Consider the following 25,474-nt stretch of genomic DNA (forward strand, 5'->3'; position numbering starts at 1 on the left):
TGTTAGGCCCGAGACAAAGTTGGCGGCAAACCGTGCCAATATATCCTCCAAACACTGGCTTGTAATTCATACTATTTCATCCTTCCACAAGATATAGTCCCGACACATCTAATGTTGCTACCCAAGCAGGCTGGTTGTTCGTTATATCGGTTTGGTTGCTTGAGACATGACCTAGTCGTTCAGTCTTTTTCTTCTGTATCTATGGACGCGACCCTGTCATTTGTTCTAAATGTTCCATTGCCATACTGACTGGCAACATTCTTATCCCTTGCTTGCTAGCTAGCCAACTACGGCTAACTTACAGTCACGTCAAAAAGTGCATCCAGACTAACAGCAAAGTAGCTGCGTTCGCATTTGTTTAAGCTATTTTCTAGTGAGATTTATTTGGATACATCAATAACAATTAGCTAACGAGGTGCGATTTTGCTTGGCATAGAAAATGTGCTCACTCGTCAGAACACTGTTGTTCAGAGGAGCTAGCCAACAACACATCTAATGCAATCACTTCAAACTGAAGATGGAAAGACTGCAAAACATTCACCTTATTCTAATTTACATTTCTTTGTACATATGCATAAAAATTATGCCAGCTGATTCATGTTTTCGACTTGCTGAGAAACGCTGCCTGCCTGTCTGTCTCGTCCTGACTCCCGACACGTTCATTACTATGGGACAGCTGGAGATCGAATTTGAGTATTGAAACAATGTTGCAAATGTCGGAGAGACAGACAGCAAGGTTTATACAAATCTCCGTTGTTGAAAACTAAATGTTAGTCTAAAAGTAATGTGTGATAATGTCTAGATGCTTTTTATAGTAGAGATCAAGTTTATAAATTGCTGGGCTGATGAGACAGTGGATTGCGCAATCAGATGGAACAGAGTAAATAGGCATTTTATCAGATTAAGCCTGTGGTAACTTGTGGAATAGACATCTGCTGGAATGCAGTTTTAACCAATCAGCATTCAGGATTAGACCCACCCGTTGTATAATCTTTGTATGAAATATACTATGACTACTACAGAAAATGCTGGGATGTGCAATAAAGTAAATAGTATTGACCGCGTGTGTGTGTCAGTGAGTGTGTCTCTCTCTCTCCGTGTTGTTGTCTTCCTACCTCCACTGCACTCTGCTGCAGCAGCTGAGCTGTCTGTACTACGTCTAGCATCACTGGGACCAGAAGATGAGGGGACCACACTGCCTGTACTGGGCCCAGCAACATCCTAGTTGTGAATGAATAAACACATACAGATTAGACAAATAAGAAAATTACTGAAGGCATTTAGCCTTATAGATCAGTGGTTCTCACATGTGAAACTCAGCAGCATTGCAGTTCTTAACACAAACCGTTTTTTAACTTACCCTTTATTTAACTAGGCAAATCAGTTAGGAACAAATTCTTATTTTCAATGACAGCCTAGGCACAGTGGGTTAACTGCCTTGTTCAGGGGCAGAACGACAGATTTTTTTAACCTTGTCAGCTCGGGGATTCGATCTTGCAACCTTTTGGCTACTGGTCCAACGCTCTAACCACTAGGCTACCTGTCACCAGCGTACCTGGCACCTACTAACATACCTCTTCAAAGACACTTAACCCTCCTGCTGTACTCTGGTCGAATTGGTCCGATTTTCAAGTTCTCTCTCTGAAAAATATAGTTAATTTATTCTGATTGTCATAAGGTTCCATGACTTTGTCCACACAGGGCATCTGAACACACAAAATACATTTGGATGATTTTCATTACATTTTGGGTGTTTTATTTAACTTTTATACACCTGTGGTGTTCCTGGTCAAAAACGACCGGTCACTAGAAATGAATGGTTGAGACTACAATTAGTGTAGAAAATTGAGTTCAGGCACATGCCCATTCATCAGATGGACACACTTCCTCTCCCAGACCCCCACATGCAGGTGTGTTTGAACACACACACACACACACACACACACACACACACACACACACACACACACCTCACTCGCCTTCTTGGCTTCCATGGCAACCCCCACAGGAACCTTTCCCCAATAGAATCTTTCCCCCACGGGAACCACATCTGTCGGCATTCTCACAAGCAATCGCAACATTGTTTCAATAATATATATAACTTTTCTTGCATATAGAGCTTTTTTGGTATATAGCTTTTTTGAGGCCTTGCTCACAATTCATTCTGTGGCAGCACAATGACCAAATTATATACTGTATGTGAGGCTCTTGATCATATCTTTGATCATGATACTGGTGAGGAGAGAGGCCAGGAAACTGACAGTGAAGACGCATTAGAGGAGGAAGTGTCAGAAGTTGAAGACAACACAGAATATGATCCAGACCAAGAGACAACCGATATGGAACAATTCAGTAATGAGGAAGAGGGCCCTGCTGAGGTTGTTGTTACATTCCGGTCAAAGAATGGGAATTTGTCATGGTCTTCATCCCCACCTGAGAGGAGAGGTCGGTTGTCGGCTGGAAATGTTATCAGGATGATCCCAGGGCTAACGAGATACCCCATATCCTGAGTTGATGACATAAAATCCTGCCACTATTTAAGCATTAGAAATGGTTTCAAAACGAACGTCCTTGTTAAACTTTGACACAAATTAGTCTGTGATAAATAACATATGTTTCATCTGAGTATTTGTTATAGTCAAAATAATCCATACATTATGCTTTTTTTACTAAAAAGCGAGTTGTATGAGCTCAGTTCAATGAGGCCTACAGGCCATAAATAGCAAATAATGGTTCAGAACTTGTAATGTTCACAAGAAGTTAAGTTGATAAAAAGATCTAACACAACATTAGGTGATAATATATGTATTATTTTCGATTTATAATTGATAATGAATAATGATAATGATAATAATAATAATAATAATGAAACGAACACAACAGGAGAGTTAAATCTTTTGTCTTGCCCATTCACCCTCTGAATGGCACACACACAATCCATGTCTCAATTGTCTCAAGGCTTAAAAACCTTCTTTAACCTGTTTCCTCCCCTTCATCTACACTCATTGAAGTGGACATCGATAAGGGATCATAGCTCTCACATGGATTCACCTGGTCAGTCTACGTCATGGAAAGAGCTGTTCCTAATGTTTTGTACACTCAGTGTTTATCTACTATATACTGTATATACTGCTGTTTTGGAGTTTGACTGACGGGGATGGAGTTCATATATATGTTCAGCTTACAATGAGGAACCCTATTGCGCTTGCCTGAGGGGAGAAGCTGAAGCTCTGGGTGGAGTACATGGGAGGGTTATGACATTATTTTCTTGGCCAGTCTCATGATTGTTTGTTCATAAGCACAGTCTGCAATGTAGAGCTACCTCACACCTACTGTATCACCTTCATGGCAGTCTGGACCAGGTGATTGATTTGTTATTTTAAGGTAACTGACAAGGTGCCAAACCAGGCTGAAATGCCATAGGATAGAATGCTCTCTATGACAGCCTGGTAGAATAGGATCATGCCCTTCTGTTTGACTCCACAAACCCTGAACCTAGGCAGAAAATAAAGGTGTTTTTGGACACTAGAGCATTTGTAAGCGTGGAGTACTGAGTATTGTCCACATTATGGGGCGGCAGGGTAGCCTAGTGGTTAGAGCGTTGGACTAGTAACCGAAAGGTTGCAAGTTAGAATCCCCGAGCTGACAAGGTACAAATCTGTCGTTCTGCCCCTGAACAGGCAGTTAACCCACTGTTCCTAGGTCGTCATTGAAAATAAGAATTTGTTCTTAACTGACTTGCCTAGTAAAATAAAGGTGAAATTAAAGGTTGTCCACATTGTGGACCACCACAGGTGAGTGGTCACCAACAGATTTGGGGTCAAAAAACATTTACGCAGTTTGCTGGACATTTAGGATGAGGTGGTGTTCATCACATCACTACACAAACCTTTGTATCTCTGACATATACACAGTAGTGTCAGTCTCTGTAAATTAGACAGAGAATGGCAATATTATCAGAAAACTGGACAATATAGTTATCAGGGTGTCTACTTGTACATTCATTTGTATACTGTGTGAATAGGATGGGTGAACTCTCAGCCTTGGGGGGCACCTCAATGACCTTGGGCTCCAGTTGGTCAGAAATGAGTGATACCATCTGATGGTATAGAGTTTGACTGACATCTGTCTGAGTTTACTGAAGAGGATGTGTGACTGCAAGATGTTAAATGCTGAACTAAAATTCACAAATAGCAGCCTTGGGGTTCTCCAGATGTTGCAGGATGAGATGCACTATGCTGAAGATTGCATCATCAGTGCCACGCTTGTATTTGTAAGAAAACTGATACACACCATGATCTTTTCAAGACAATTCATTACAATGGAGGACAGAGCAACAGGTAAACAGTCTTTGTTTTCTTTGGGAGAAGGCTTTTGGGAAAGAGGGGTGATGATTGTTTTCTTTCACCGAGGTGGAACCGTGTGGGAATGTACAGACAGAGGTCTCAACTTTTTTTGTACATAATGCTTCTGTCATCATTTCCTATGACCGAAAAGAGCTCCTGGACATCAGAACAATGATCACTAACCTCGGCAGCGAAGGACATACTACTCAACCGGGACCAGGCCCTTATCCCTGACACTGAGAAGAGGAAAAGACGAGCTCCGTTCGAGATTATTCTATTAATGGGACCTGAATTACCATAACTCATGCGCTGACCAGCTGGCAAGTGTCTTCACTGGCATTTTCAAAGGATTATTCCACCAACTCCATGGGCCTTTTCTACAGACAGCATAGGTGTAATTTCCGCAGCCCCATCATTGGGCTCCTGAGTGACGCAGCGGTCTAAGACACTGCATCTCAGTGCTAGAGGTGTCACTACAGACCCTGGTCTGTACAGACCCTGATTCCAGGCTGTATCACAACCGGCCGTGATTGGGAGTCCCATAGGGCGGCACACAATTGGCCAAAGCGTCGTTAGGTTTTGGCTGGGGTAGGCCGCCGGTTTAAATTTGAATTTGTTCTTAACTGACTTGCTTAGTTCAATAAAGGTTAAATAAATGTACCTTATTGTAAACCAGGTGGAAGGAATGCTGAAATTACAGATTGTGCCTTTAAATGAACAAGATAACCTGAAAATACAAGGGGGCTGTCATTCATGGCATGGACAATATGTCTTCACATTAGGCTACTCATACAGCAGATAAACTCATACTCAGGGTTGTTGTTACTTGTGGCATCAAGTCAACAAGGTGAAAAGTTTATACACCAATAGGTGTAGTCGGCCATAAAACTTTGAAGAAGAAAATTATTAATGGGAAACATGGGAAATGCAGTTTAGACGCGGAGTCTGGGGTCGCCATCATCATGCGTTTTTTCCCCCCGATGTTCAGCCAGTGACGATATCAGCAGGCATTATGTGTTTGTTTTACGAATAAGTACTTGAAGTAGATTTATTTTTGTTTCTGTTGTCGTTTTATTTAGGCTTTTGCCAGTGTATTTGCTTCCCTTCGTCGTCTCCGTTCGCGGGGATCTCAGAGGTAACGTTCGCTATTTGGTTAAGTATGCTAAATTGGCTTAATAGTTATTGCCAGCTACCATGCGGGGATAACATATTTCGATATCTAACGTTAGCTAGCTGACAAAAAAAGATATAATGACCTGACTGCTGTCCAAATAATGTTAGATAACGTTACCTATATTGTTTTTGATGCATTCCACAAGTGTACAGCGCACGGTAGCTAGCTACGCTAGTTGCTAACTAGCCTATATAGAAGGCCGATTTGGGCCAAAGTTTGGCCCGTAAGGCAGGGGGCTCGTTAAGCCTCGGGTTCGATCACTGAGGGGTAGGGCTCGCACAAGAAGTGTGTGTCAACGTCGTCATCTTTATAAGTGCAGTAACAAGCTAGTCAGGTAACGTTAACAGTTTAATTTCGACGTAATGCCCGCTGACGTTAGTTATTTCGCTAGATATTTCATTGTAGACGAACTACCGTAGCCGGTCATTTGTCCCTACTAATAGTTTAGTGCGTAGCTAAAGAAGCTAGCTAGCTATCTCCGTTTCTGACACATCTCATACTACTAACGTTAGCTAGCTAGGCTTGTTTCTCTTTCCTGCTGCGAAGTGTTGTGGGGTGGTACGTTATAGTAGCTAGCTAGTTAGTTGGTTACCTAGAAATTGTTGGGTTCAAAGGCAGGTCACTGTTTTTTTTTTTACTAAACCTTAGCTAGCTATCGGTGACTATATTCTGTTCTACTAAGGTAGCTGTTGCAACGTTAGCTAGCAATCTGTTTTATTTAAGAAGTAAACATAATTTCAAATCCCAAATGTTTATCATAGATAAGCATTTGGGAGAATTGAAATTGTCATTGTCGTTTACTTCCTGAATTAAAACATTATTGACCCCAACCTTGCCAACTAGTTTGTTTATTTATAAGCTGTGTTTGACAGTGTGGCCTAGTTTGGAATCTCTTCTATATCATCAATATGGTTTATAGGGGAGGGTTATTATAATTACCTATTTGTGCATTGTACCTACCCAATACACTCCCAGTTTAGTATTTATTGGCATGCCTAACTCCATAGTGCATGGCTTAAGATACTATGGCCAAATTTTTTTTACAACGGCGTCGTGGTCAATTAATATTTTCAGTTTACTTCCTAAATTGACCCCAACCCTGGTCTGCCAGCCTAACGTGGTTGATTTTTGTGACCTGGTTGTAGGCTATGTTTGTTTTGTTCGGGTCTGACTAATAGGCCTACTACCCTCAACCATTCCAGTTCCAATCATTTTAATACTCACACTTATCTGACCTTTGTCCTTTTCCCTCCCGGTCCACAGAGGAGCTATGTACAACGGCATTGGCCTGACCACGCCGCGAGGCAGCGGCACTAACGGCTATGTGCAGCGTAACCTGTCGAGCGTGCGTGCAAAGCGTCCACGGGACGAGCGCGGTGGCGAGCGGGACGAGAAGGACCGTGAGAGGCTGGAGAGCCAGCTGAACCGTCAGCCCAACGCAGAGATCCTGGAGCACCAGAGAAAGAGGCAGCTGGAAGTCAAGTGTGCAGAGCTGCAGGACATGATGGAAGAGCAGGGGTGAGAGAGAGCGAGGGATGGGTGGATAGGTGTAGGAGGGAGGGATGGGCAGGCAGGGGGTGGGGTGGAAAGGAGAGAGGGGATTTAATTAAGCTGGCCCGGGTTGCACTGGGCTATGGCCCGTCACGTCACCGGACAAAGCCGGTGAGGTAGGTGTGCCCTGCCCAAATTGAATGGTAATCTGCACCACTCTGTCATATTGTCAACAATGCAGCATGTTGAGTTGTTTATAAATATAAAATATATGTTCACATTTTCAAACTAGCTTCCATTGGGAAGGCAGATGAAGCAATCACTTTCGTATGCGAACACAGAATCCTAAACATTACTCCACATGCTTAACCAACGTCACTTTTTTTGGGGAGGCGATGTTGGCCAGAGCGGGGCCCCTGGTTCAAGCCCGGGAAGCAGCCTGGTTCCAAAACGAATGCAATCACTTTTCGCCCAGTGCAAACTCCAGGCAGGTGGGCCATTTTAATCAAATCCCCTCAGAAGAGGATGTGAGGGACAGAGATTTGGAGAGAAAGGGTGAAGATATGGGGTGCTGAAGGAGAGCGTTCGGTGTCTTAACTGCTGAGCCGTGTGTGTGTGTTGACAGGTACTCAGCTGAGGAGATTGAAGAGAAGGTGAACAGCTTCCGCATGATGCTGCAGGAGAAGCAGGAGCCGCCTTCAGCCCCTACCGAGAGACCATCGTAAGTACACACCACCACAGATCACTATAGAGTAGTGTGATCACTAGGGACTAGTGACATTTCTACTGCAGACCACCACATGGCTGCACAAACTTTTAAATGAACTACAATCAAGCTTTATTTATGCGGAACATTTCAGACAAGGGGAAAAAAAACTACGAAAATCAATGAAAATAAAAACTGAAATATTTACTAAACAAAGTAAAATTATTAAAAAACAAAAGAATAACAAATAAATATAAACTGAATGACTAAAAAGCACCCTAAGGAAAGTAAAGCTAAACATTTTTTTTAAAAGATCTATTTTTAAAATGTCAAACGTTTCGACCGCCTCAGGTTCTCAGGCAGACTATTCTAATGGCTGGTGGCATAGTAACTAAAGGCTGCCTGGTCATGCCTCTTGGTCCTAGGCTTTGGGATTGTTAAAAAGTCAGTGCCAGAGGACCTGAGGGACCTACTGGGTACCTAACTTAAAAGCATGTCTGACATGTATTGGGGTGCACAGTCATGGATTGATTAAAAAAATCTTAATCTTAAAATGTTTTTTAAAACTCACAGGCAGTCATTGCAGAGACCTTAAAACCGGTGTAATGTGTGCTCTCCATTTGGTCTTGGTCAGTACCCGTGCTGCAGCATTCTGTGTGTTTTGCAGTTGACCAATGGCTTTCTTGGGTAGACCAGACATTACAGTTGTCAAGACTGCTTGTAATAAAAGCATGAATGTGTCTCTGTATCAGCCTGAAAGAGAAATAGCCGCACCTTGGCACTGTTCCTCAGATGGTAAAAAAATATTGTGGTCACATTCCTATTGTGTGATTTGAAATTGAGAACAATTGAAAATAACACCAAGGTTTTTTTACCTGGTGTATTACCTTTATTGCCCCTGAAAAAAAATGTGCAGCCAGATACATTCTGTGCTTTGGCTCCAAAAATAAGTACCTCTGTCTTGTCTTGGAGCTAAAATCCTTGGGTGACACAAATGGAAAGTAGTCTAGTCTGCGTAGCAGTGGAAATCAATGCTGTGCTTTCTGATAATGCAGCCAAGGGGTTATAGATAGATAGACGGACCGGACCCAAAATCAAACCTTGTGGAATGCTATCAAGTGATATGTAAACTCGGCAACAACTAAGACATAAACTGAAAAAGTTCCACGGAAATTGAATAATGTGTCCCTGAACAGGGGGGGGGGGGGTCAAAAGTAACAGTCAGTATCTGGTGTGGCCACCAGCTGCATTAAGTACTGCAGTCCATCTCCTCCTCATGGACTGCACCAGATTTGCCAGTTCTTGCTGTGAGATGTTAGCCCACTCTTCCATCAAGGCACCTGCAAGTTCCCGGACATTTCTGGGGGGAAGGGCCCAAGCCCTCACCCTCCGATCCAACAGGTCCCAGATGTGCTCAATGGGATTGAGATCCGGGCTCTTCGCTGGCCATGGCAGAACACTGACATTCCTGTCTTGCATGAAATCACGCACAGAATGAGCAGTATGGCTGGTGGCATTGTCATGCTGGAGGGTCATGTCAGGATGACCCTGCAGGAAGGGTACCACATGCGGGAGGAGGATGTCTTCCCTGTAACACACAGCGTTGAGATTGCCTGCAATGATAACAAGCTCAGTCCGATGATGCTCTGACACACCAGACATTGACAGACCCTCCACCTCCAAATCGATCCCGCTCCAGAGTACAGGCCTCAGTGTAACGCTCATTCCTTTGACGATAAATGCGAATCCGACCATCACCCCTGGTGAGACAAAACCGTGACTCGTCAGTGAAGAGCCATTTTTGCCAGTCCTGTCTGGTCCAGCGACGGTGGGTTTGTGCCCATGGGTGATGTTTTTGCCGGTGATGTCTGGTTAGGACCTGCCTTACAACAGGCCTACAAGCCCTCAGTCCAGCCTCTCTCAGCCTATTGCGGACAGTCAGCACTGATGGAGGGATTGTGCGTTCCTGGTGTAACTCGGGCAGTTGTTGTTGCAATCCTTTCCCGCAGGTGTGATGTTCGGATGTACCGATCCTGTGCAGGTGTTTTTACATGTGGTCTGCCACTGTGAGGACGATCAGCTGTCCGTCCTGTCTCCCTGTAGCTCTGTCTTAGGCGTCTCACAGTACGGACGTTGCAATTTATTGCCCTGGCCACATCTGCAGTCCTCATGCCTCCTTGCAGCATGCCTAAGGCACGTTCACGTAGATGAGCAGGGACCCTGGGCATCTTTCTTTTGGTGTTTTTCAGAGTCAGTAGAAAGACTTCTTTAGTGTCCTACGTTTTCATAACTGTGACCTTAATTGCCTACTGTCTGTAAGCTGTTAGTGTCTTAACGACCGTTCCACAGGTGCATGTTCATTAACCTCTCTGGGATATGTGGGACGGTAGCGTTCCACCTGGCCAACATCCAGTGAAAATTCAGAGCGCCAAATTCAAATAAATTACTATAAAAATTTAACTTTGATGAAATCACACATTCAATATACCAAATTAAAGCTAAACTTGTGAATCCAGCCATCGTGTCAGATTTAAAAATGCTTTACGGCAAAAGCAAACGATGCTATTATCTGAGGATAGCACCCCAGTAAACAGAGAGAGAAAATCATATTTCAACCCTGCAGGCACGACACAAAACGCAGAAATAAAAATATAATTCATGCCTTAACTTTGACGATCTTCTTCTGTTGGCACTCCAATATGTGCCATAAACATCACAAATGGTCCTTTTGTTCGATTAATTCCGTCGATATATATCCAAAATGTCCATTTATTTGGTGCGTTTGATCCAGAAAAACACAGGTTCCAACTTGCGCAACGTGACTACAAAATATCTCAAAAGTTACCTGCGTGCATTGTCCAAAATACTTTAGTAATACAACTTTAGGTATTTTTTTTTTACGTAAATAATCGATAAAATTGAAGATGGGATATACTGTGTTCAATACCGAAGGAAAACAAAGTGAAGCGGGCTTTCAGGTCACGTGCCTCTAACAAAGAGTGCACATCCCTCGAGCCTCATTCTGAACATTGTTACTTCATTTCTCAAAGGAAAAACCTCAACCAATTTCTAAAGACTGTTGACATCCAGTGAAAGCGATAGGAACTGCAGGGAAGTCGATTAGAAATCTGTATTCCCAATGAAAACATATTGAAAAGAGTGACCTCAAAAACCCAAAAAATCTGAGCGATTTTTTTTAAAATTTTTTTATTTTTTTAAATATTTTGTATGTGTATGTATGTGTGTGTGTGTGTATATATATATATATATATATATTTATTTATTTTTTATTTTTTTATTTTTTTTTTCCTCCTCTGGGTTTCGCCTGCCAAATAAGTTGTGTTATACTCACGTGATTCAAACAGTTTTAGAAACTTCAGAGTGTTCTCTTTACAAATCTAGTAATAATATGCATATCTTAGCTTCTGGGTCTGAGTAGCAGACCGTTTACTTTGGACACGCTTTTCATCCGGATGTGAAAATACTGTCCCCTGTCCCAAAGAAGTTAATTGTTTATGGTTCATTGAACAAGCATGGGAAACGGTGTTTAAACCCCTTACAATGAAGATCTGTGAAGTTAATATGTAAACATCCCAATATCTTTGAACGACACGGTCCAGAAAAAGGGATGTTTATTATCAAACTTCTCATCAGGTCTTGCCTGACTGATACCCAGACTGTTTATCTCTGAAATATGCCGCAAACTCATCACATTTCGATGTTGAAGAAACTTCATATAGGATTTATCAGGCCACCTGGTCGAGAAGAGCAGTCTCAAATTTATTCTGATTCAGTGATCAAGTTAGAAAAGTTTCCTCAACTGGCATTGCTAATTGCCTTGTTATATATGCCAAGTTGCTCTCTCAGAATATCATAATGGACCTGCAACTTTGACTTTCTCCAGTTCTGCTCTGCCTTTCTGCAAATTCTCTGAAATGTATTAGTTTCCATAGTCATCCAGCGGGCTCTCCAGTTGGATGTGACCTTTTTCAACTTTACTGGAGCTATGGCATCAATGATTGCCCTTTAATTGCTATTAAAGTTGTCAACTAAATCATCACAAGAGGAAGGCAGAATAGGTGGAGTATTGTTCATACACTCAATAAAACCTTAAAGCGTTTCTTAATAATGCGTTCAGCATTACTCTGTTATGGGCAACAAGGTAGTCAGCTGAAGCAACGTCAACAATCGAGGATATGTCAATAGAATGCTCCTTGGTAATAATCAGGTCCAGAGTATGGCTGCGGTTATCGGTCGGCCCAGTAACATGTTGGATGAAGTCCATAAAGCTCAAAAGATTCAGAAATTCAATATCCTTGGAGTCACTCTTTGTCAACATGATTATTCAAAAGGCACTCGCACATCTGAGCTATCTATTTTGCAGGTGCATGGTAACAGTTTAATAAAATGAGAGAAAATAAGAAACTCAAACACTGCTCTTGATAGTATCAATGCTCTTTAACTTCTTGACGCAACCCATCCCGTTAGCGGGATAATTGTCATCAACAACCGCTGAATTGCAGAGCACCACATTCAAATAATATTACTACAAATATTTATATTCATGAAATCCCAAGTGCAATATAGCAAAACACAGTTTAGTTTTTTGTTAATCCACCTGTCGTGTCAGATTTTGAAAATATGCTTTACAGCGAAAGCAATCCAAGCGTTTGTGTAAGTTTATCGGTCACTAGACAAAACATTATGAGCACCTAGCATCAAAGTAGCTTGGTCACAAATCAGAAAGCAATAAAATTAATCGCTTATTAATCGCTTACCTTTGATCTTAGGATGTTTTCACTCACGAGACTCCCAGTTACACAATAACAATAAATGTTATTTTGTTCCATAAATACCTCAGTTTGTTTGGCGCGTTATGTTCAGAAATCCACAGGCTCGAGCGGTCATGACAACGCAGACGAAAATTCCAAATAGTATCCGTAATGTCCACAGAAACATGTCAAACGTGATTCATAATCAATCCTCAGGTTGTTTTTAAAATATATAATCGATAATATATCAACCGGCACTGTCTCCTTTTCAGTAGGAGAGGGAGTCAATGGCTCCCCCACTGTGTTGCGGAAGCAAAACTCATGCGAACACCCAGCTATCCACTGACGCGATGTTATCTTTCTCACTCATCTTTCAAAATAAAAGCCCGAAACTATGTCTAAAGACTGTTGACACCTTGAGGAAGCGATAGGAAAAGGAATCTGGTTGATATCCCTTTAAATGGAGCAAAGGCAGGCTATGGAACATGGAGCTTTCAAAATAGAAGCCACTTCCTGGTGTGATTTTCCTCAGGTTTTTGCCTGCAATATCAGTTCTGTTATACTCACATATCAGTTCTGTTATACTCGCGCTAGCGTCCCACCTGGCCAACATCCAGTGAGATTGCAGAGCGCCAAATTCAAATACAAAAATACTCATTATTACATTTCAGAAAAGATACAACTATTTTACATTGGTTTAAAGATTAACTTCTTGTGAATCCAACCACGGTGTCATATTTCAAAAATGCTTTACGGCGAAAGCATACCTTACAATTATTTGAGAACATAGAGCAGACAAATCATTACAAACAGTAACCAGCCAAGTTGAAGAGTTACACAAGTCAGAACTAGAGATAAAATTAATCACTTACCTTTGATCTTCATATGTTTGCACTCAGAAGACATTAATTTATTCAAAAATGTTTCCTTTTGTTCGATAGTCTCTCTTTATATCCGAAAACCTCCGTTTTGTTCGCGCGTTTTCTTCAGTAATCCACAGGCTCAAACGCAGTCACAACAGGCAGACAAAAAAAATAAAATTGTATCCGTAAAGTCAAACAATGTTTATATTCAATCCTCAGGTTGTTTTTTGCCTAAATAACCTATAATATTTCAACCAGACAATAACGTCGTCAATATAAAAGGTAAACAAGAAAGGCACTCTCTCTGGTCGTGCGCATGAAAAAGCTCTGACATGGCAGAGTCCACTCATTCAGACTGCTCTTACTCCCTCATTTTTCAGAATACAAGCCTGAAACAATTTCTAAAGACCGTTGACATCTGGTGGAAGGCATAGCAACTGCAATTTGAGTCCTAAGTCAATGGATACTGTAATGGCATTGAATAGAAAACTACCCCCCCAAAAAATGTCTTACTTCCAGAATGGATTTTTCTCAGGTTTTTGCCTGCCAAATCAGTTCTGTTATACTCACATTATTTTAACAGTTTTGAAAACTGTTAGTGTTTTCTATCCAAATCTACTAATTATATGCATATCCTATCTTCTGGGCCTGAGTAGAAGGCAGTTTAATTTGGGCATGCCTTTCATCCAAAATTCCAAATGCTGCCCCCTACTCTAGGAGAAGTTAAGATGTATGGGCCACTCTTCACCTGCCTAGAGGTAACCAATGGAGTAACAACCAAATTATCGTTACAGCCATGTTTTCTGACAGTCTCCAATCTATCAGACTGGTAGGAGATGAGTTTGTATAAACTCACTGGAAAGCAGATAAAGGAACATAAATTAGGTTGCTCGCAATAACCAAAGTGGCCATTTCTATAGGAGTTGATATGGTTTCCAAGTCCTTTATTGCTTCTAACAGGGAGAACTGGAGTACTACCAGACCCTGTCTGTCAGTCTCTAAAACAGTTTGTGATGTTGCTGGAAATTGGAACCCCTGCGCTTAGGGGTAATCATATCTCTTTTAAAAAGTGCTGGTTGCGCACACAAAAAGACATTCTTGTCATTGCAAAGTTTCTTCAGGTGCTCGTTTAGGGCAAAGAGTCGGCTGAAAAGTTCCAAACCCCTTCGGTAGCTCAGGAGGGGGCCAGAGAATTATCTAACCTGTGCCAGCGAGGGTCGTAAAAATAAACTCCTAAAATGAAGGTTGTTTAAACTAGAGGTCGACCGATTGATTTTTCAACGCCGATACCAATTATTGGAGGACCAAAAAAAGCCAATACCGATTTTAAAAAATATTTTTATACATATATATATATATATATATATATATATATATATATATATATATATATATATTGTAATAATGACGATTACAATGATACTGAATGAACACTTATTTTAACTTAATATAATACATCAATAAAATCAATTTAGCCTCAAATAAATTAAACATGTTCAATTTGGTTTAAGTAATGCAAAAACAAAGTGTTGGAGAAGAAAGGAAAAGTGCAATATGTGCCATGTAAGAAAGCTAACGTTTAAGTTCCTTGCTCAGAACATGAGAACATATGAAAGCTGGTGGTTCCTTTTAACATGAGTCTTCAATACTCCCAGGTAAGAAGTTTTAGGTTGTAGTTATTATAGGAATTATAGGACTATTTCTCTCTATACCATTTGTATTTCATATACCTTTTGACTATTGGATGTTCTAATAGGCACTATAGTATTGCCAGTGTAACAGTATAGCTTCCGCCCCTACCTGGGCTCGAATCAGGAACATATCGACAAAAGCCACCCTCGAAGCAGCGTTACCCATGCAGAGCAAGGGGAACAACTACTCCAAGTCTCAGAGCGAGTGACATTTGAAACGCTATTAGCGCTCACCCCGCTAACCCGCTAGCCATTTCACATCGGTTACACCAGCCTAATCTCGGGAGTTGATAGGCTTGAAGTCATAAACAGCGCTGTGATTCAAGAGCTGCTGGCAAAACGCACGAAAGTGCTATTTGAATGAATGCTTACGAGCCTGCTGGTGCCTACCATCGCTCAGTCAGACTGCGCTATCAAATCATAGACTTAATTATAACATAATAACACACAAATACGAGCCTTAGGTCATTAATATGGTCGAATCCGGAAACTATCATTTCGAAAACAAAACGTTTATTCTTTCAGTGAAATACAGAACTGTTCCGTATTTTATCTAACGAGTGGCATCCCTAAGTCTAAATACTGCTGTTACATTGCACAACCTTCAATGTTATGTCATAATTACGTAAAATTCTGGCAAATTAGTTCGCAATGAGCCAGGTGACCCAAACTGTTGCATATACCTTGACTCTGCGTGCAAAGAACGCAAGAGAAGTGACACAATTTCACCTGGTTAATATTGCCTGCTAACCTGGATTTATTTTAGCTAAATATGCAGGTTTAAAAATATACTTCTGTGTATTGATTTAAAAAAAGGCATTGATGTTTATGGTTAGTTACATGTTGGAGCAACGACATTCCTTTTTCGCGAATGTGCACCGCATCGATTATATGCAACTCAGGACACGATAGATACACTAGTAATATCATCAACCATGTGTAGTTATAACTAGTGATTATGATTGTTGATTGTTTTTTATAAGATAAGTTTAATGCTAGCTAGCAACTTACCTTCTTACTGCATTCGCGTAACAGGCAGGCTCCTCATGAGGAGCGTTGGACTAGTTAACCGTAAAGTTGCAAGATTGAATCCCTGAGCTGACAAGGTAAAAATCTGTCGTTCTGCCCCTGAACAAGGCAGTTAACCCACCGTTCCTAGGCCATCATTGAAAATAAGAATGTGTTCTTAACTTCTTATAACTGCAATCCCGTTAACGGGAGCAATTTGACAAGAGCCAGTCAAAGTGTAGGGCGCCATTTTCAAAACATCAAAAATCTCATAATTAACATTCATTAAACATACATGTGTCTCATACCATTTTAAAGCTATTCTCGTTGTTAATCCCACCAAAGTGTCCGATTTCAAATATGCTTTTCAGCAAAAGCACCACAAACGATTATGTTAGGTCTCCACCAAACCACAATAAGCACAGCCATTTTACAGCAAAATATAGCATTCACAAAAAAACGAAAGAGAAAATTAATCACTACCCTTGAATTATCTTCATCAGATGACATTCATAGGACTTTGTTACACAATACATGCATGTTTTGTTTGATAAAGTTCATATTTATATACAAAAAAACTCTGAGTTTACATTGGCTATTTAGATTCACTAGTTCCAAAAACATCAAGTGATTTTGCATAGCCACATCGTTTCAACAGAAATACTCATCATAAATGTAGATGATAATACAAGTTATACACATGGAATTATAGATATACCTCTCCTTAATGCAACCACTGTGTCAGATTTCAAAAAAAGTTTACGAAAAAAGCCAGCCATGCAATAATCTGAGACGGAGCTCAGAACAGAAGCCAAATTAGCCGCCATGTTTGAGTCAACAGAAACCAGAAAACACATGATAAATGTTTCCTTACCTTTGATGAACTTCATCAGAATGCAGTCCTAGGAATCTCAGGTTCACAATAAATGCTTGATTTGTTTAAAAATGTCAGTTATTTATGTCCAATTAGTTACTTTGGTTAGCGCGTTTGGTAAACAGTTCCAAAGTCACAAAGCACGTCCACTATAACGTGACGAAATGTCCAAAAGTTCCGTAACAGTCAGTATAACATGTCAAACGATGTACCGAATCAATCTTTAGAATGTTGTTTACATATATCTTGAATAACGTTCCAACCGGAGAATTAGAATGACTTCAGATGACCGGTGGAACGCAGGTCCTTCCCCTGTGAACGCGCATAGTGAAAGCATGGTCAACTCGTGGCAGTGGTGACTATTTCCTGTCTCATTCGACCCCCCCCTTCACATTAGTCATCAGACAAAGTTCTATTGACTATTGACAGGAAGAGGAATTTCTCAGGTTTTTGCCTGCAATATGAGTTCTATTATACTCACAGACATAATTCAAACAGTTTTAGAAACTTCTGAGTGTTTTCTATCCAATAGTAATAATAATATGCATATATTAGCAACTGAGACTGAGGAGCTGGGCACCTTTTCATCCAAGCTACTCAATACTGCCCCTGCAGCCATAAAAAGTTAACTGACTTGCCTAGTTAAATAAAGATGTAAAAAAATAAAAATAAATTGGCAAATATACAGATTTCCGATTGTTATGAAAACTTTAAATCGGCCCTAATTAATCGGCCTTTCCGATTAATCGGTCGACCTCTAGTTTAAACCTACGTGAGTGACGATGGTGTCAATATTGGAGTAGTTGACCAGAACTGTAGGCAGGAGAGTTGATGTCATGGACACAGGCTCCTGGATGACAGTGAACCTTAGTCGGTCCACAGGCCGTAGGCAGGCCAAAATCTCTCACCATCGAGCTGCCCACAATGATTGTGAATCCGATAGGGAAACAACCTGCTGAACTGTGATGGCTGTGGGGGAGGGTGCCACTGGGCCCAGCATGCTTTTGGTATACACCCATGGTCCGTGCTGACTGCTAGGTCCGTCTCAAGTGGGGAAAAGCTGTTTGCTAGCTGGATTGGATCTTCTCAGATAGCTGGGTGGCCAGACTTCGTCCCCGATCTCCTCCACCTGTGTACAGTCTCCCATGGGCCGCTGAGTTGAGCTTCACATCTGTCCGTTGGATTGGGACAGATCAACGCTGCCCGACTCATCATTAGCTTTGCTATAGGAGGCATTTAAAACATATTTGGTTTGCCTGGGTTACAGCAAGGTTGGTGTACTTAGAAAGTAGATGTTTATTTTCTCGCAGCCGAGCTAACAGCCGGGGGATCTCTTCCCTAAGATGTTTGATGGTGGTGCATTTAGGGCAGACAAATCCCTGTCCATTTTCCAGTTCCACCTTATCTTCATCTTGTGATTGTGTGGAAATCATCTCACACCTGAAGCATTTGCGCCCAGCCATGAATGGAAACACTGGTGGGCTAGCACGGCCAACGTTTGGATACTAGGACCTATTGAACTATGGTCCCCCTCCTTCAGGGCGACAGAGACTCACGCCCTGGCTGCAGCCAATCAGCAGAAGAACGACCGGCTAAAGGCGGCATTCGGCATCGCCACTGACTACGTAGACGGCTCCTCCTTCCACCCGGAACGCAAGGAGCGAGAGAAGGAGAAGAGGGAGCAGGAGAGGCTGGAGAAAGAGAAGCAGCAGAAATACGTGTGAGTCGAGGGGAGGGGAGGGTTCTCCTAGCTAGACTTACTCGTGTAACTCTGATTTTCCTTTGTTTATCTGTTACTTACCATCTCTTTCTCTCCCCCTCCGTCTCTCTCAGGCTGGTAGAAGAGTCAGAGGACTCGGACTCACCAGCCCGAAAGCAGAGCCGTAAGAAGAAGAAAAGGAAGAAAAACAAGAACAGAGACAGGTGAGGGAAGGGAGAAAGTCCTATTTTGTGTGCATGCATAAAAATAATGCATAGCTTGTTTGATTGACAGATAACTTTACTCTCTTCTTCAGCTCAGAGAGTCCCTCCCCCTCTCCTACACGGGTGAAAACTAAAAAGAGGAAAAAGAAAAGGTTTCCATTCATTTTTTTCCATTTTGCAGACAGTGAATGGATTTCATGTCCAGCGTAGTTTCATAACATTGGTATTGTTATTTCAGAACATCTAAATTGAAGTGGATCAGAACCTCTTGTGTAAGGGATGTGCTAGCTTTTAGTTTGCTAGCGAGGACTCATACTTAGCACCTCTGAATGTAATTTGCCTACCGATGTTTACGTGGAGAATCACGTGAAGAAATGACATCTCCAGCAGGCGTTCCCCCCCAAAGCAAAGCATGCTGAACGATCAACAGACAAACACTAGATTCCCGTTCGGTGTGATGTGTGCGAGCCTTTTACCTTTTTCAGCTTAATGAACAAAGACTTTGTTCTCTGTTCTAGGGACAGGCTAGAAAAAAAGGGTGACACAGACAGGTGGGTCCTACAGAAAGTGGTTCATAGTGTGTGTGTGTACTAAAATACTTTGTTTTCCCTCTCAGCTCCTCAGACGAGAAGCAGGCGTCCAAGAAAAAACGCAAGAGAAGTGAAAATGAGACTCCGCCCCAGGGTAAGACACGGCGCCATAGGAGTGGGTCCTCAAGCTCTGCTCACAGGTACTTCCGGGTCACCAGAGGTCATGACTCACAATTTGGGGTTGTAACTTCCCCTAAAATTCCCAGGTTTTCCACAAATCCTTGTTGAAGTTACCGAAAATGTGCAACCCTATTCATAGTTACTCAATTCCTAGTCATTTAATAACTTAAAAGTCAAGGCAGAGTTTTGAGTTGCACCCCATGCTGTTATTCCATCTCTCATGCCTTGTCTCCATCAGCCAATCCCCTCCCCTGCTGAGAGAGAGGCAGCAGAACCAGCCAGTCAAGAGAGCAGAAGAGGGGAGAAGGGGGCTGGCTCCTGACAGGAGGGGTTGTAGTCGTGAGGACGGGAGTCCACAGCGTCCTGGAGGCAGAGTGGTAAGACCACCTGTGATTGGTCCGGTGATCAGATCTCTACTATTTCAAAACCTTCTCTCCTGTTTTGTGACAATTCGGCATAATCAATGGCCTTCAGCACTCTCACTCATTCTCCTTTTTTTCCTCTCACCTCACTCTCCTTACCTCCTTCTCTCCCTCTCAGAGATCTCCCAGGTATCACAGCTCCCCTGAACGCCAACCGAGGGCAAACAAGGAAAAGGAGAAGGAGCGACTGAAGGACAAAGAGAAAAAGAGAGAGAAGGAGCGTGAGAAAGTGAAGCCTACAAGAAAGAGACACGACTCCTCTTCCCCCTCTCCTCCTCGACTGGAACGAGAGAAAGCCAGGCGCTCCAGAAGTGGAGAGCGAGAGAAGGATAGAGGAAATCAGAGAACAATGCTGCAGAGGAGCAGAGACGACTCTTCATCCCCCTCTCCACCCCCGAAACAACCGGACACCAGGAAACAGAGGAGCGGAAAGGAGGACAAACCACAAAGACGAGACTCCTCTGTGTCTCCATCACGAGAAAAAGAGGGAGCAAGGAGTGGAGAGGGGGAGCGAGGAAAGGAAAGAAATGTCCCCCCCCGAGCCCCAGCTGACAGAGAGAGGGGGAGAGGGAATGAGAAAGGACCTCTCCCTAGTCGGAAAAGCGATGGAGGGAGGGGTAGAAACTCATCCCGCGACTCCACATCCCCTGTCCCTCAATCACCTCTCGCCAATGGACGACAGAAAGAGAGGGAGCGTGAGGGAAGGACAGAGAACGAGTGGAAACCGGAGGAGAGGGGTAAAGGGAGGGAGAGGGAATTGAACGAAGAGAGGCAGAAACAAGATGAGCGGAGGAAGCAGGAGAGTGAAAGGGAAAAAGAGAGTGAGCGAGACCGAGATGGAGGGAGAGAGCGCGAGAGATCTGGCAGATTGTCTTCTACTCAACAACATCCGTCTATCTGTTTGTCTGAAGACCTCCCCGTGGAGCGAGTTGGGGAGAGGGGGACAGTCGAGAGGGAGCGAAAAAGACAAACTGAGGAGGACACCAGGCGGGAGAACAGAGACCAAAGCCTGTCGGAAAAGGAGCAAGACAAGGAGAAGCCGAAAGCGAAGGAAAGCAGCAGCAGTAGCAGCGGGAGTGACAGCGACAGTTCTTCCTCATCCTCCTCTGGCTCATCTTCTTCATCCTCCGACGAGGAAGAGAAGAAAAGGGAAACCATGGCGAAGAGCAGCCCGGTGAAGAAAGCCCTCCCCTCCCTCATCGCTCCTCCCGCCCTAGGTGCCGCCTTCCAGAGGTATCTGGCCAATGGGGACAGAGGGAGCGCTTCGGAGAGTGACGAACAGAGAGCTATAGGGAGAGAGAAGGAATGTGAGAGAACGGGAGGAGGGGACAGGGTCATGCTCTCTGAAAGGGAACACCCGCCCCCTGCCGCCCAACGCCCCCCTGCTGCCGAACGTTCCCCCCCCACAGACAGAGAGAAGGAGCGAGGGAGGGGACAGGAGAGGTACAGCCCAACGGAGGTAGAGAGCTCCAGCCCTCCACCCTCTCCTCCCAGAAGAGGAGCCCCCCAAGGCAGAGGCGAGAGGTACGCCCCCACTGAAGTGGAAGGAGAAAAGGAGCGGGAGAAGGAGAAAGAGGGAGGGGTGAAGAGCCAGGCCAGGAGGGCAGAGAGGCACAGCCCCTCTGAGCAGGAGTGGGAGAGGAAGAGGGCGCCCTCCCCAAAAGCCCCCGCAATAGCAGTTGTCCCGCGGCCCTCCCCCCCTCGCCGCACCCCACCACGGCAGTACCAGGACCCCCCCAATCACTCCCCCAGCCCTCGACGACAAGCCAGCACCCGGAGAGCCTCGCCCCCTACCCGCTCCCCGACTCGCGCCTACGCACCACGGCGGAGCCGCAGCCGGGAGCTAGAGCACAACCGAGAGAGTCAGAGAGCGAGGGATAGAGGGGGAAGGGATTGCTCCAGAGACAGAGGAGCCTGGAGGAGCAGGTCGAGGAGCCCCAGAAGACGCAGTCCCCTCTACAGGTACGACCAGGACCTATTCACAACAAATCAAACACAACTCAACTATACACACATCAAACATCACACACAGTGGGGCAACTTCCTGCGTACATAAATCAATAATAACTCAATTCAAATCTGCCAAGACCTCAGAATGCCAAACCGGATTCTAAATTGTTTATTTAATTTGTGTATTTATTTTCTCGCCCCTCAGGTCTTGGCGATCCCCCTCTCCCATTCGAGGAAGTAGAAGCAGCCTCTCGCTATCCAGAGAAAGGCGGAGAGACCAGGAGAGAGAGAAGAATAGAGAGCTGGAGAGAGCGAGGGAAAAAGAGCGGCAACGTGAAAAAGAGCAAGAGAGGCGAGAGCGTCAACCTATTAAAGAAGTCCCCCCACCCCGTCGCTCTTCCTCTTCTGGTTCTTCTTCCTCATCCCCCTCTCCGGCCCGAGAGAGGAAGGAGCTGCCTGTAGAAAAAGTGATGAAACCAACGGTGGAGAAAGACCGAAGAAGTGATAGAGACGAACGAGAGAAAGGGGGAGACAGAGGAAGGAAGGCTCGTTCCATACCCTCACCGCTCCACTCCAAGGAGACCAGTCCCCTTCCCAGCCAATCAGAAATCAGAGCCCACCCCAAAGAAACACGTCACTCTGACCCACCCCACTTCAGGTCACCACAGGCCCTCAGCCATTCAGAGACCAGAGTATCTCTACGAGACACCTCGAGGACCCAATCTCCTCTCCCCTCACGCGGCGCTACTGATCCCTCAGACCGACCAGTCAGGACTGAAAACGGTGTGAGTGAGAAGGGGGCCAAAGAGAAAAGGAAAGGAAAGTTAGGCAGCCCCAGCTCTTCATCTTCTTCTTCCTCCTCCTCATCTTCCTCTTCATCAGACAGTTCTGACTCTGATGCAGAGCAAGGAAAAGCGTAAGGAGGGGTGTTAAATGATTGACATGTTTTACATTTGGATCACATTGTGGATAGAAATGCCGTAAATGGAGCTGACATAATTCCTCTCTTTACAATATCTCCCTCTCTCTCTCCCAGAGGTGACAGGATAACGGCTGCCCATAGCTCCTCCTCCTCCTCCTCTTCTGAAAGTGAGAAGGAAGACAAGAAAAAGTGGTAACCAAAAAGACTAGGACCACCAGAATTGTTGTTAATGTTAACTATTTGTTAACTATTTGTCATAGATCTATTATTTCCATTGGTTCTTGACCCAGAACTCTAGTTATGGAAATTACAATATTATTAATTACCTAATGTTATTCAAAAAGTCTGGAAAATTCTGTAACATACAGGAACCAGTTGATATTTGACACCTCTGTCATCTTTTCCAGCCCAGCGCAACCTCAAAGAGTGCCAGCTGATTCGCTGAGAGACTCTCGCTCCCTCAGCTACTCTCCACCCAGACAGAGGCGACCTGCACATTCTCCACCCACCCGCAGGTCAGTAGTCAACTAGCCAATTTGAAGGCAAACATATTTTTCTGTGTTCCTATAGGACAAAACAGACTAATCTTTAAAATGATTGACTCCAACAGAAGGTATAGGTTTTGAGAAATAAAGTAAATGTACTTGCTACAACAGGTGATTTTCACCTTGCCATCTTAAGATGTATGCACTAATTGTCAGTCGCTCTGTATAAGAAGTCTGCTTAAATGACTAAAATGTAAACAAACTATTCTAGCAACTACTGTATGTAAATAATTATTGTGGAGTTATCAGTACTGATTGTATTGGGTTATTCTCCCCCTCTTTTCTAGGAGTGGCAGCAGACAGTCCCCAAGCCGATCGCCAAGCAGTAGGAGAAGAAAATGATCCTTCGCTCTGAAGTGTAACTGCCACTTTCCCTCCCCCTTCCTCCATCCAAACACTTCTGGGCTGGATTGAACTGGACTGTATCATTTGGATATTAAAGGGAGGGGAAGTTAAGGACATTTGATCTGTGAATGACTGAGTGAATTAAGCTTTGTTGTTGATTCTGTGGCATGAGGATAGCACCACAGGAAGAAAACGTTGGCAGAATTTGAATCGCAACAGAGACCAAGAGGTCTGCTTTTAGTCAAGGGGTTTTGTACATTTTGTTTTATGCTGTACTGTAAGGAAGAAATGTAACTGTAAATGGTAGGTGGAAAAGCCCATGGTAGGAAAGTTAAGCACAGAAGCTTTCCAGACTCAAAACACTGTGCACACCCACACAGTCCTATTCAATCATCTCAAAACAACAAAGTAACATTCACTGTGCATTTTCTTCCCCTCTGTATTTGTGTTGATCAACATGTAGATATGACCCATCTGTGTTTTGGTTATCGCTGAATTATGTGATGTTTCCATGTTGATTAGAAACTGCAACTCATGGTTTGTTTCTCTTTGAAAATAATGAATAATAATAAAAAAGTTGTATCATTTGTGTTGGCAGTGATTAATTTTCAACCATTCAATTGTTTGTAAGTAATCTCTGCAACATTGAACTAAAATGTCGTGCCATTAAATGCGGATTTATTTGTAAGTAAAAACAAGTGCAATCACTAACTAACCATGTTTCCATCCAACCTTTTTATGCGAGGAGTTAAGTACATGACAGGCCTGATGGAAATAACATTTGTTGGTAAACTTTCCAAGTGTAGTGGGAACGCTTTTATGCACAAATATCGATATAGCTAAGTAAACTTGGGAGTCAGGCGAACGTGTTGTCGGCTCGCTACGACTAGTCGCGATCATCGCGCAGGGTGTAATTGCGGCATGCAATTCTGGGCATGTACAGGAAACCCTCTATATTTAGGTTTGTCCATTTTTAATATTGGACAGGCGGGGGCAGTACAGTAGGTGGCGTTAATGCACAATAACGTTGGATGCCAGCCACCGCTAAACTCCATAGGAGTGCACTGTTTTCCCGCAGCAGTATGGGGGGTGATGAAGGTCATAAATAATACTCGTGAAGCTACTGATACCTCTCACGAAGTCACCTAAAGTACCGCAATGAATTAACATCGACTGTCAAAGGAGACGTTTTTTTTTCTAAGGCGTCAAACTTCCGACACGTTCACGTCCTGTAGACGTATCGTTCACGTCGCATAACGTGGCAATGGCACGTCACGTGTCAGTTTGGGTGTAAGTTCATGGACGAGCTTACCGTGAACGCCTTAACGTCTACATATGTTCTTGGTCACGTGTTAGTTTAGTTTATTATTAAAGATCTCACCATTAACCATGTACATGATTTTGCAAAAAATATATATTAATTGCCAGAGTAATCTAATCAAATTCATTAGCAATTTCCTCATTAGCAATTATATTATTTTAGCTAAATCGACAATCACCTCAACACAAAAATGATTAGGCTAGTTGATATCACAGCCAGCCACCATTACTGTGTAGATATGCCTATTTCTCACATCAATACAGACACAAGGGCTCCTTTGTTGGACGTAGCCCTACTCAGAAACAAGAGGTAGCCTTGGTCTTTAGTGGTGCATTAAAAACAACTTGGAAGTCAGCAATCTCTGACTTCCGACTTCAGTGCGTTCAAGACAACTGGGAACTCTGGAGAAAA

The 25,474-nt window shown here is 43.2% G+C and overlaps 1 protein-coding gene across 3 annotated transcripts; it reads left to right on the top strand.

The window, feature by feature from the left end:
* The first annotated feature begins 5,075 nt into the window (after window positions 1–5,075).
* Window positions 5,076–24,329, top strand: LOC110521896 (uncharacterized). Of its 3 annotated transcripts, none has more exons than XM_021599839.3 (13): window positions 5,076–5,481; window positions 6,784–7,038; window positions 7,637–7,732; window positions 18,466–18,645; window positions 18,759–18,848; window positions 18,941–19,000; window positions 19,465–19,578; window positions 19,797–19,935; window positions 20,099–21,942; window positions 22,136–22,846; window positions 22,967–23,044; window positions 23,260–23,367; window positions 23,685–24,329. In XM_021599839.3, exons 2-13 carry the CDS (start codon window positions 6,791–6,793, stop codon window positions 23,737–23,739), a joined length of 3,723 nt encoding a protein of 1,240 aa, XP_021455514.3. In that variant the 5' UTR covers window positions 5,076–5,481; window positions 6,784–6,790; the 3' UTR covers window positions 23,740–24,329. The 3 variants fall into 3 exon arrangements, with proteins under 3 accessions (XP_021455514.3, XP_021455517.3, XP_021455515.3); XM_021599840.3 differs by having other exon boundaries at window positions 5,276–5,854; XM_021599842.3 differs by lacking the exon at window positions 18,941–19,000.
* Window positions 24,330–25,474: the final 1,145 nt, after the last annotated feature.

This window comes from Oncorhynchus mykiss, chromosome 4 (genome assembly GCF_057628025.1).
Source record: "Oncorhynchus mykiss isolate SJ-2025 chromosome 4, ASM5762802v1, whole genome shotgun sequence".
Classification (NCBI taxonomy): Eukaryota; Metazoa; Chordata; class Actinopteri; order Salmoniformes; family Salmonidae; genus Oncorhynchus; species Oncorhynchus mykiss.

Coding starts and splice junctions, on each gene's coding strand:
- LOC110521896 (XM_021599839.3), top strand. CDS start 6,791: ATGTACAACGGCATTGGCCTGACCACGCCGCGAGGCAGCGGCACTAAC. Junction 19,936..20,098: donor AGCGTCCTGGAGGCAGAGTG/GTAAGACCACCT, acceptor TCTCCCTCTCAG/AGATCTCCCAGGTATCACAG. Junction 23,045..23,259: donor AAGGAAGACAAGAAAAAGTG/GTAACCAAAAAG, acceptor CATCTTTTCCAG/CCCAGCGCAACCTCAAAGAG.